This window comes from Drosophila ficusphila, unplaced genomic scaffold (assembly GCF_018152265.1).
Source record: "Drosophila ficusphila isolate 14025-0441.05 unplaced genomic scaffold, ASM1815226v1 contig_436, whole genome shotgun sequence".
In the NCBI taxonomy this organism is placed as follows: Eukaryota; Metazoa; Arthropoda; class Insecta; order Diptera; family Drosophilidae; genus Drosophila; species Drosophila ficusphila.
The window spans coordinates 74,132-86,060 of record NW_025064352.1 but is presented as its reverse complement, the minus strand read 5'-3'; the positions used below and the strand labels follow the sequence as shown (position 1 = coordinate 86,060).

The 11,929-nt window shown below is 42.6% G+C and overlaps 3 protein-coding genes and 1 pseudogene across 4 annotated transcripts; 1 reads left to right on the top strand and 3 right to left on the bottom strand.

Moving 5' to 3' along the window:
• The first annotated feature begins 75 nt into the window (after nt 1-75).
• On the top strand, nt 76-2,684 carry LOC108098283 (cytochrome c-2). Its single transcript, XM_017201087.2, has 2 exons — nt 76-159; nt 2,042-2,684. Exon 2 carries the CDS (start codon nt 2,083-2,085, stop codon nt 2,407-2,409), a length of 327 nt encoding a protein of 108 aa, XP_017056576.1. The 5' UTR covers nt 76-159; nt 2,042-2,082; the 3' UTR covers nt 2,410-2,684.
• Nucleotides 2,685-3,131: 447 nt separating this feature from the next.
• Nucleotides 3,132-5,120, bottom strand: LOC108098190 (annotated as a pseudogene).
• A 191-nt stretch (nt 5,121-5,311) lies between these two features.
• LOC108098193 (V-type proton ATPase subunit H) lies at nt 5,312-9,909 on the bottom strand. 2 transcript variants are annotated; one of them, XM_017200929.2, is made up of 7 exons: nt 9,729-9,909; nt 9,100-9,578; nt 7,846-8,076; nt 6,881-7,015; nt 6,254-6,816; nt 6,073-6,186; nt 5,312-5,912 (listed from the first exon to the last, which is right to left on the bottom strand). In XM_017200929.2, exons 1-7 carry the CDS (start codon nt 9,763-9,765, stop codon nt 5,834-5,836), a joined length of 1,638 nt encoding a protein of 545 aa, XP_017056418.1. In that variant the 5' UTR covers nt 9,766-9,909; the 3' UTR covers nt 5,312-5,833. The 2 variants fall into 2 exon arrangements, with proteins under 2 accessions (XP_017056418.1, XP_017056419.1); XM_017200930.2 differs by lacking the exon at nt 7,846-8,076.
• A 233-nt stretch (nt 9,910-10,142) lies between these two features.
• LOC108098171 (zinc finger protein 436-like) lies at nt 10,143-11,868 on the bottom strand. Its single transcript, XM_043208409.1, has 2 exons — nt 11,823-11,868; nt 10,143-11,769 (listed from the first exon to the last, which is right to left on the bottom strand). Exon 2 carries the CDS (start codon nt 11,763-11,765, stop codon nt 10,143-10,145), a length of 1,623 nt encoding a protein of 540 aa, XP_043064344.1. The 5' UTR covers nt 11,766-11,769; nt 11,823-11,868.
• Between the last annotated feature and the right edge of the window lie 61 nt (nt 11,869-11,929).

Here is an 11,929-nt window from a genome sequence, read left to right as displayed (position 1 = left end):
TCTACCAGGGGTTGAAAACTATGGGTAATCGCCGTCAAACATCGATTTTTAAAATTAAAAAATCGATTCCTCGATGTTTCTGCACTAGTTCAAACGGTGGTCTTTCGTTAAAATCGGCATTCGTAAAACAATCGGCGAAGCTCGACGTTTGTGTTCAATGTAAGTAGTGGGTGTATTTTTCAAATTTTCGAGTGACGTAAATATTACCTTGAATAGTTATTGATTAGCGAGTTCTCAAACAGATAATAATGAAAAACACTTCCGTGTGGATTGCATTGCGTAATTTTTGGTGTGAAAACAGTTTCCTTGCAAACAAATAATTTTGGGGGATGATTCAGATTACATAAACGTGTCCTTGTGTGTGTGTATAGTAGTGTGATTTTGGCTCAGTTTGGTTTATAAGTCTATTTAACGAGTTTTCCAAGAAAAAAATTTGCATTAAATTATTAATGGTAAAAATAGCAATCCCAAAGTCACATTGCCATTGAAAAATCCCCAGAGAGAGTCGATTACATGAGCACAGAGAGCAAAGAACCCGATCATCAGCTGTCTCGCTCGCTCTGTCTGGCAAAAAATGTATCAGTTCTTGGAATTTTTTATGTTTGCTTTTTGCTATGGACTTAAAAAGCGCGCCACGTGGTTGCTAAGCAAGTTTTGCTTTTCCGCGGTGTGCTAGTTTCATCTTCTTTTGCAGAAAAGAGGATATTTTACCTTTGCTAGCGTATGCTTATGTAAGATTCGCTTTTCTGAGGAAACTCTGATGTTGGCCCAATTTTCACTCGTCTCTCTTTATCGCACCCACCCATATACAGCCTCTGCTGCCTTTGGCCTGCTTCCAATTTTCTAATTGCACTTTCTCTTCGTCTCTCACGCACGAGAACAAAGTGAAAAGTTCTCGCCAAGGCCAAATCAGATGACATTGTTGTTATTTTTCCGTTACTCACTCTCTAGCTGCATGCCCTCTGTACATGGAGAAAAAAATCGTGATGTAATAAAAATGTGGATTTTAATACATATGTACCTTCAAGCCGTTATCAACACAACACGACTTCGTATGTAAAACAAAATTAAATGTATATATGTATAATATATATATATATATATATATATGAATATATACATAGTGCTTATTTTCTTCTAATTTACGTGTTTCAGTGTAGGTGCGTGTCTGTGTAGGTGACTTACTCATTTTAACGGCACCTTGCACTGTCAAGTTCGAATAGCTGCATGCAACTTTTTATCCGGCAATTAGCAAGTTGACCGTAACACAGACCCTGGAAATTATAGTAGTTATGTAAACACTAGCGCTTTTTTTCGTATGATGCTTCCTGGAGAAGTTATTCGCCTGTTGCTGAGCGATTCTGACGCAATTATTTTGCGACGATTGGCGAATATTTGTGGGGAAAGAGAGTGTGGAGCGGGGGGCAACAACATGTGACCGTCTGAAGCTTTTTAAAGTGTGTGTGTGTGTTTGATGACGTTGCCCTCCACGCGCGAACAAAATGAGAAAAAAACTGTTTTGTTAGAAGAGGGGGAGGCTAATGGAAATGCAGACTCAGATAATAAAAAGGTGGTATTTGTAGTTAGAGCCTATCTAAACCATCAGCCGAGTAATGCACTTAGCATTAGCAATTTTGATAATTTCGTTTCCGCAGAAACCTTATCAATTGTTTACATAATGGGGCAAGGGGACAAATATTTTTTCATAGACCTACATACCTACACAAGCAAAAAATAGTATTGTTTCCTGATTGGGAAAATATTATAAAAATATACATATTTAGATAAAATAGTTTATGCTTGATTGACAGTATTTTTTACAATAAACAAGATATTAACCTAATTTGTTTAAAAACTAATCTTGAGCACTAAAAAATTTATTTCACTGCAATTATTGTTAGGATCAAATATCAGATGAATCAGCTACAAACTTTAATGGAAACGATCATTAGTGTTATAGAAAAAATCTTGACAAGGGCTTTAATAAATAGGAATGGTACTCTTATAGATTATTAATATTCAAATAATTTTTTTTTTGCAGTCGAGTCCGTGTTAACACATAAATCAATAACCTAATCCATAATGGGTGTTCCTGCTGGTGATGTTGAGAAGGGCAAGAAGCTGTTCGTGCAGCGCTGCGCACAGTGCCACACCGTTGAGGCTGGCGGCAAGCACAAGGTTGGACCCAACCTACATGGACTGATCGGTCGCAAGACCGGACAGGCGGCCGGATTCGCGTACACGGACGCCAACAAGGCCAAAGGCATCACCTGGAATGAGGACACCCTGTTCGAGTACCTGGAGAACCCCAAGAAGTACATCCCCGGCACCAAGATGATCTTCGCTGGTCTGAAGAAGCCCAACGAGCGCGGCGATCTGATCGCCTACCTGAAGTCGGCCACCAAGTAAAGGTGCTGTCCATCCAATAAACTCACCAACCATTGCAGGATGTCTAACTGTATTATTGTGTTCAGTCACAGTCCGGCAAACAACCGCAACACAGCAGCAACAACTACAAATCAACGAAGTACAGACCTAAAACTACAATTATGTTAATTATAAAGTTTAAATAGGACAATTTATTATTTAATTTAAATAAAAAGTGGAATATTTAATTTAAACCCGATGAGAATTGTGACAGCCACAAGAAAAAGTTAAATAATAACAAAAACAAGTAAAAATTATATTAAATGCATTTTTCGTTTTTGGGAAGGGTTTAGAAAAAAGAAAATAAATAAATTAACACATTTTTTGAAGTGTTTATTGTAGAATGTGTAACGGTCAAAATTTAAGCTTTAAGCTTACATACGGATGCCTCTTAAAATGTTTCTATTTGCAAAGATTTCACCAAAGAGAAATTGACTAAATATTTCTTTGATAACAAATTATAAAAAACAAGAGTGGATCAAAGCTGATTTCAAAGAGAATTAGCTACTACTTAATTACGCGACTTAATGAAAAGTGCTACAAAGAGAAGCGACTAGGTCTCGTGCCCAAGATAAGAACCGATAGCTAGTTACTGAACTATGAAACCCTCCTTAAAGAGCGTTTAATAAAATATTGCGTCACAGTAAGATAACAATATTGAAAGAGAGAGCATACCACCTTCAAAAGTGAAATTCCTCTCTTTTAGCACGTGCTTTTCAGTATTCATATTTATTGCACCTCGACATAACATTCTTTTCAAACAAAAGGAAAATAATACTTAAACTACACTTCATAATTTAGTAACAAACTTGATTGCTTATTAGAACAATTGACATAAATAAAAACGTAAGAGATCTTCGACTCAAGTGGCCCTACTCAATGACCATCATAATTGGTATCCGTATCAACATCGTGCCAAACAGCTTCATCGCCGTCGCCATCTTGACCTGACCTGGCTGCCGGTGATGAGGATGCCTCTCGACCATTCAAAGAGTCCTTCGAAGAGAGGACGAAGTGCTTTAAAAAATCACTATCCACACACTCCAGACTCTTGGATTGAGGGGTAGTCGGCTGGGGATCCAACTTAATAGTGCCATCTTCCTCTAAAACGGAGGACGGGCTGCAGTATCTCAGTAAACTTATCCCTTCCAAAGCAAGCTCGCACTTGGGATCCCTTCCCAACGCCTTGTGGTAGTATTCCAAAGCCCTGATGGGTTGCAATTGACAACGCAGAATATCGCCGAGACGCGTGAACAGATTGGTCTGCGGAAAGAGAGAGACGTAGTCCTCCAGCAGCTTAATAGAGTCTTCTGGTGCACCTTCGAACTGACAGATATCGGCCATTAAAAGCACCGCTGGCGAGTAGTTCGGATCTATCTTCAGGGACTTCTGGGCAAACTTGCGAGCACTCTTTTTAACCAACGGATTGGGCGTGTTGAAGAGAGTACGACCTAACATCGTTAGGCTTCTGGGCGAGTTTGGGAAAGTTTGTAGCGTCCAGTTGCTTAAGGCATGAGCCTCCTTAAATCGCTTCTGGTCCAAATAGCACTGAAAAAGACCCCGGAAAACTTCGAATCGATAGGGCACGATAGTTTGGGCCATACGAAAGGCCACCGCCGCCTCCTCCTGCCGCCCCAAGGAGGCGAGCAGTCGGGGGCGCAGGATCAGAGCCTCCTGGTGGCGAGGTTTCGATGCCAGGCATTGATCCACAAAGCTCAAGCCCCGCTCAAACTTGCCCGAATCGAACATGGACTGGGCGTGGACGAACCAATGCTCCGCCGAATACTTGGGCTCGGAAGTCACCTGGGCGTAAAGGCGATCCATGTCCGTGGTGTTGCTACTGCTCCGATCCTCCAGGCTAGAGCGAACGACGGCCAACAGGCCGATGGCCTCCACATTATCCGGATTGGCCCTGATCGTGGCCGAGAAAATCTGCTCCGCCTCGGAGTAATTGCCGTAGTAATAGAGGCACCTGTCCAGCGCCATCATCAGGTGCTCGCTGCAGTGCAGCAGGCTGGTGTCCTGCAGCTTTTGAAAGGTGCGTGCCGCAGCCAAGTGCTTGCTGCGCCAGGCCCTGAATCCATGTACCCAGCCAGTCAAAGTTGCCGGGCACCGTGGCAGCGTGCAGCACCAGCGAGTTGACCTCGTTGCCATCAACTTTCAGCTCGAGAAGCGCCTCGATCACCTCGAGAGCCATGGGACACTCGCGGACGACCTCTTTGTAGGCAAACAGGGCTTCCGCCTTGCTGGCGCACCCCGATCTATTGCCTGGATGCTGCAGTCTGGCCAGCATCAGGTTGACTCTCGGCGTACGCAACTTGACCGGAATCTGCAGCAAGGTGGCTGTGGCCATTCCGGGGTTACCCATTTCACGATAACACTCGGCGACGCAGCTCGATGTCCCCAAACTCCGGATAGGCGCTCTCGATGGCCAACAAACAGGCGTTTTTGTGGCGCACCATCAATTTTCGCTGGTGGATCAGGTTCTCCAAGTGTCGCAGCGAGGCTCGAAATTGTCGTTCTTTGTACTCGGATATGCTGAGGTACAGCTGCACGTGGTACTCCATCTCCAGAGTGGCTACATTGCAATCATTCTTCATCGCCGTCCTTAGGAATTTGGCCACTGGAATCACGCACTCGTAGAGTTTGTGATCGTAAAGCTTCTTAGCATTCTCGAAAAGCGTGTTCTCCATCTTGTCCTCGCGCCAAAAGTATCACAACTGATACAATTATACAAGACCACAGAGGAAATTTATGATTTTTTATGTATATTTTTTACTCGCAAAACTTTATCATACACTTTAATAACAACATTATTATGCAATACATATTTTCATTTCAATTATGCTTATTGGATTTAGTTTTAAATGAAAGAAATACTTGATAGGTTTATACAATATATTTTTGTTTTTGTTTAGTTATGGGTGCGCTGGCGCGATTATAATACATAAAGAGTGCATATCATCTGGTTTAGAAAACTCTGTACAGCGGCGCACACATAAAATTAAGAACACAAATAATAACAACAAAATGTAAACAATCAAATTAAATGGAACAATCGTTGAGGATAGCTGTTTGTATTTGCTCTGCCATTACACTGAATTGTTTTTTTGGAATGCCAACAAAAAATCGAATTGTTCTCTCAATGCGTTCAATGGGCTAAGGGGGTGTAAGGGGAGATAGACGGAGGTATGGGCTAAACAAGAACTTAGTTTTAACAGGGAGCAAACATGCGCTCAGGGGTAGCAAAAACAAACATCGTTGTAAGTATGGTGGAGAAGTAGGGGATCAGGTTGGAGATATAAATCCCCATACTGCTCTTATTGTTAGTTAAGGTCTCAGGCTGGCGGCCTAGCTAAATTATTTGTTGTGTGCCTGTGCATGGATGACTGATTGTTTGGACCACTTAGGCCTTGCCGGTGATGGGGGCGGCACCTTGTTTCTGGTTCTCGTTTTCCTTCTCCAGCTGCTTGCCCAGGTATTCCCTGATAAATACAAAGAGAGAAACAAACGCACATTGAATATACAGCGAATTTTGAGGATGTGCTTGGTAATGGATTGACAACGAATGAGATGAGGATCACAGCACCTATATGCGGATTTGAGGGTGGCATGAGAGGATGGGCATTCTAAATCCATACTAACCAGTTGTGTACCATCAGCTTCTGGACGGCCAGCAGGGCTTCATATCGCACATTGGGATCCTCGTGGCCCAGATGCTGCATCACGATCTGTTTGCCTCCCAGCTGCTCCAGCACACTAAAATAAAATGTTTGTTAGAAGTTTACTATAGTGGGTATTTCAGATAACTATACTGTATACTCACTGCTTGCCGCGAGGATAGTGGCGCACGTACTCTCCGATGTCAAAGCAGGCGACAGAGAGGATGATGGCGTCCTTGGAGGTCTCCAGCAGGTGGACAAGGATACGCAGCAGCTCGTAGTTCTTCTCGTTCAGGCGCTGGGCATTCTCGCGCCAGAACTTGGCCGACTTGTGGACGGGCGACCATTCCAAGCGACCGCTGCGCACCTCAGTTGCGTACTCATCAAAGGAGCTAAGGTCCTGCACGGAGTTCTGGAGTTTCTCACTGAGGTACTCCACATCGGAGGTAATGTCCTCATCGTCGAAACGGCGCTGCTCAAGAATGGATAGCTGCTTCAGCACCTTGCACTGGACCATGGCGATGCAATGGTCCTTGGCCACCGAGGAATCCTCCGGCTTCTCGATCAGATTGCGGAAGACCGCGAGGATGATGCGGGTCACCTTCTCCTTGGCACAATCGCTGAGGATATCGGCTAGGATGGGGATCACGCTGAACTTGTTCATCTTGGCGGCCAGCAGGGGATTGAAGGTCAGCACCCACAGGCAGAAGATCAACTGGTATTGCACCTATGAATAAGAAATCGAATTTAAATTGTACCAAACAATTTACGCATTTCAATTTCAAACTCACCTGGAAGTTCACACGGGTCGAGAGGATACGGATCAGAGTGCTGATTCCATCGACGCCCACAAAGGCGAATCGGTATTCATCCACGCGAAGCATCATCTGCAGGCAACGGGCCACCGATTGAATGTATTCGTTGTTCTATATTAATGAAAACAATTTTTATTAGTGTTTTCTTAGATTGGACATTTCTATTTTTTGTTAGCTTTGTTAGTTATGACGATATCAGCTGGAATCTATTTTTCTCTAGCTACAACAATGATCATTTCTATAAGCTACATACAGTAGAAGTAACAAAGTGAAATAGAGAGTGGACAACATATAAAAAGAGCTGAAGATGCAACAGCAATGGGGGTTCGAACAGTTCACCTTATACCATTGTTTTGTAATTGTGTAATTTTAGTCGATTTTCGTGTAGCTTTCACCATCACATGAACCTTGTATTACCTTTACACCACACTGATATGCTTGCATACACTGCTTGACAACACTGGTTGCTAAGTCCTTCGCGCCGGATTCATCTAATATTTCCTCACGCGCTAGTTAGTTGGGTTAGTAAACAGTAACGAAATAGACTAAGAAATACCACACAAACACACGGATCCCAGTCGAAAAAGGTCGATTGAGTACTATAACAATGGTCGTATTCGTTACTTTTTGCAAAACCGAATAAAATATCTATACAAATTTCCATTCGTTGAAATAAATAAAAACTAACAATTACCAAATGTTAAACAGGTAATTGAATTGCGTTGTAAGGTGGTTTATACAGGCTTTCAAATTTTAGTTTTTTAATTTGCATTATTTTATCGTAACTGAACTTATCGACCATGGTTCTTCGTGTATTCATTTATGTTTAATAGTTTATTCGTGTTTTTGTGTGTTGTAGTGGGTGGGTAAGTGGATGTTTGGTTGTTTCGGCGAGTGGATTTCTGCGAGTTGGGTTTGTTGGGTTTAATTTTTTGGAATACCGGTATCACACTTTTGCCGTCCTGCTGCTGGTGGTCACTGCTAGCGCCCACCTCCCGATAGCTCTCGTTGGCCCTCTCGGCCAGCTCGTGCTGCTGCTGCAGCTGGGCCAATGTGGGACTGTACTGGTGGCCATGGTGGTCTTTGTCTTTGCCATGCTGTCCATGCGAGTGCACAATGATCGTTTGTGTCCGCTTGGCCAGCTGGGCCATCTCTTGCAGATAGGCTAAGCTCTAGGATGGGTTCAGAGGTCGTGGGGGTGGTTCGTCCAAAGACATCGATTCAATCGAGCCATAGATGGTAAATTGCATATAAATTAAAATTTTTCTCGGGTTGAAGTGCAACGGAACAGAAAAATACGATTGATGGACAAGAACACAAGGTAAATAACAAAATTATATTCGGGTGCTATTTGTGACACATGACACACGACTGCACGTGATGATCGGTAGGAGTGAGGTGGCGGAATATAACCAGGATAATTTACGGTTCTGATATGAAGTGACAAGATTCTGAGTGCTAATGTATGGCATAATGTTGACTCCTCATTTGCAGAGATTTAACGAGTATTTCACCAAGACGAGGTCAGTTTCGTTTGCGGTTTAGACTTGTACGAGATCAGTTTGGTTTAGTTTCAATTGAAATAATCATTAAGAGTATATACAGAAAGCAAAACTAACAAAGCATGCAGAAAGCTGAGAATTAAGTTTGTTAGATCTGAGCAAAGTTGTTATTTTCCATACATATCAAGTAGAATATGTTTAGAAACTTCCGTTTGTTAGTTCATATTCTGGTATAGAGATTTTTTCTATTTATAATAATAACATAAGTCAATCAATCGAGAAACATGCTAACTTATTATGTTAAGTACAAACGTTGCAACTCATGCTTTATGTTGACTGCCTTATTAACAACTCTATTATTTTATTTTTTTGTAATTATTAAATTTCTTCTATATATAAATAAAATTCAAGAATTGCACTGAAGTCAGGAGGAAACTGGCAGGATTTAAAACACTTTATAACCAGCAAAGTGTGCACAGGGAAATATTTGAAATAAATTTTGAATCTTGCATGACTTTGATGCTTGAAACGCAGGCCTTTTTGATTTATCACCAGAGTAAGAATTGCTTAAAAAAGTTGCTACATATTTGCTGCAACTGCATTCACATGCTTTCCTGGCTTTATATACAGATCATAGACAACATAAACATGCTTTCAGAGGGCTTTCCTCCATAAACACGCACGCAGACTCACATTGCTGGCCAGCTGATCCTTGAGGAACTGCAGATAGAAGTTCAGATCGGACTTGGGCATGGTCTCGTGGCCCCAGCAGGCGAACTTGGCTAGGATGCGCGACGACATGTTGACAATAAATCCATCCTGTCGGTTCAGCAGGTTCAGAAACGGACCCCAGATGCACTGCTTCAGCTTGCCGGCAGTCTCGTGAAACAGGTCCACGCGGGAGCGGTCCTCCTGCAGCAAATCGTCGAGCAGCACAAGAATGTACTGGATGGTCGAGTCCTTGGACAGGTGCGAGACCAGATTGAGCAGGGTCTTCACCACCTGGCTGGAGTTCTGGGCCAAGTAGCTGGCGCGTGACTTGTCCAACGCACTAATCGCCTTGTAGTCCTCCTCGCTGATCATCTGAGACTGCATGTAGGATGCCCAGTTGATCGTCCTGGTGCGAATGTCAGCCGCCTGCTGCTGCAGCACCGAGGTGGCAGCAATCATATCTGCGATGGGGTTATCCAAATACTCAGGTTAATGGGGGTGTTCATGTGATAGGGTGGCTCTGCCCAGCGCAGCACCCCACAACCCACACACTCTCACTTCGATTTTTCGCAAAGGTCGACTGCGCTGGAGGGGCGGGTGGGAAAACTCACCAATGTTTTCCTCGGGCAAATACAAGGCGGTAGTCATTTTGAGGGCTTTTTGCAACGACGCTCGGTGGACACAAATTCAAGCACAGAATTTATGAAAATTTATCAAATATTACCGAGTGTTTTTCACACTACTGCGACAAAGCACCGAAATTCAGCTGACTGGTCTTGTGACTTTTCTTCAGTCTTCAATCGAATATTCGATTGGTGGCAATCGACAGGTGAATAGAGCGTGCTAACGAAATATCGATAGGTTGAGACTGCCAACGTGATTTTTTTTTTCGAAAATAACACATTATCATTGTAAGTTTAAAAACTTTTTTTAATTTAATTCAGGTTACATTCAAAATAAAGTTTGTAGACCCCGCCACAATAAAATATATTCTCTATTATAGTCAATAAAATTGTATTTACAGTTTATTTGGTTACAGAACTACTTGAGTCGCTTGTTGCAATTTCAAGTTTACATACATTTTGGTGTTTTTGCATATTGCTATTAACAGTAAAGGACTTTGAACAGTAGTTGCACTTATACGGTTTTTCCCCAGTGTGAGATCGGATATGAATCCTGAGACAGCTACCACGGGAAAACTTCTTTTGGCAAAAATCGCACTTGTGGGGTTTTTCCCCAGTGTGAGTCTTCATGTGCCGTCTGAAATCAGATTTGTTCAGGAAGGACTTATTGCAATCAGAACATTTGTGGGGCCTGTCTTTTTCATTCTTAACTGTGTGGGTTAGCAGATGGGCCTTGAGATGATGGGTGCGCAGAAAAGCCTTTGAACACTTATCGCACTTGTGCGATCGTTCTCCGGAGTGCGACAAAACATGGTACCGAAGGGCATAGGGACGGGCATACGAGTTCGGGCAATGGGGACATTTATAAGGTCGTGTTTCCGAATGGCTCAATAAATGGCGACTGCAACTAGAGGCGTACGGAAAGGACTTGGGGCACTTGGGGCATTTGAAAACTCGGTTCGAAGGATTTGGTGCTTGCTTGGTTTTCTCGGATTGATCCCTAAAATGACTTAAATAATGGTCCTTCAAAAGTCTAGCATCCGAGAAAGTTTTGGGACAACGAGAGCAACGGTACTTTTTACCGTGGTGTCGAGCATGCAACTTATAGGAATCTTCGTCTTTAAAAGTTTTTGGACAATAATTACATTTGTAGGGCATATAAGGAACGGGTTTTATCTTTGATGCAGGCAAATCGGATTTCGATTTATTTTTTTTTATCGCCGAATGGGTAAGAACGTGTTTTTTTAATAGTGTTACGGTCGGAAATGTTTTCTGGCAGTGGGAACACTTTGATCGCCTTTTCACGTTGGACTTTTTTTCTGAAGCTGACGAACAGACGTTCTCTTCGTACGAGGAGGAGCCTATATCTGTTTCTGAAGACGAAGACTTTTGTCCATCGTCCTCATCGTCACCTGAGTGGGTCAGAATGTGTTGACTAAACTTTGAGGCATCCGTGAAAGATTTCGGGCACAGGGAACACTTATAGCGCCGTTTGCTGCGGGAAGGTAAGTTCGGGTTAGGTAAGCTGGGTCTGGTCTCAAGATCGGTTAGATCTGTCTCATTGACTTCTATCTTGCATATTTGTTCATCGAAGAGATCTTGATCCTCTGTCTCGATCGACGGATCAATCATGTTGCCTATTGTTTTACAGACTGCCTGTACGAAAACTTCGTCCTCAATTGGCTCGTTCTTTACCTCGTATTCTTCGGTCATGTTTAAATTCCCTTTATCTATAATTTCAAGATTGATTTTAGTTCCCTGATCTGAAATCGAATCTTGGCTGTCTGAAATTTCGTAGATTTCATCCTTTTCAATATTTTGGTTAGGTCCAAATGTCGCTCGAGCATCCTCCAAGCAAGTTGGGCAAATGGTTTCCGGGAGCATATCCCCCTTTTTAACTTGGTAGCCGGACCAATGAGCAATCATTTCTGCAATTGAGATTTCTTGGTCCTGCGTACTATCGAATATATTAATCATATCGCCTTCCTGTTGCAGGCACACCCGGCAAACTTCGTCCTCCTCCATTTTCCTAAAAACCAAGTAATAAGAAAGGGATAAAATTCCCCGGTAAGCTACACTCACTTTAAGTTTTTTTTTATTTTAAGTTGTCAGCTAATGTGGAGTTATTTGTTTACTTTTATTACAGTGTAACCGTGAACCAACTGTTAAGATATACCATACTCAAAAGA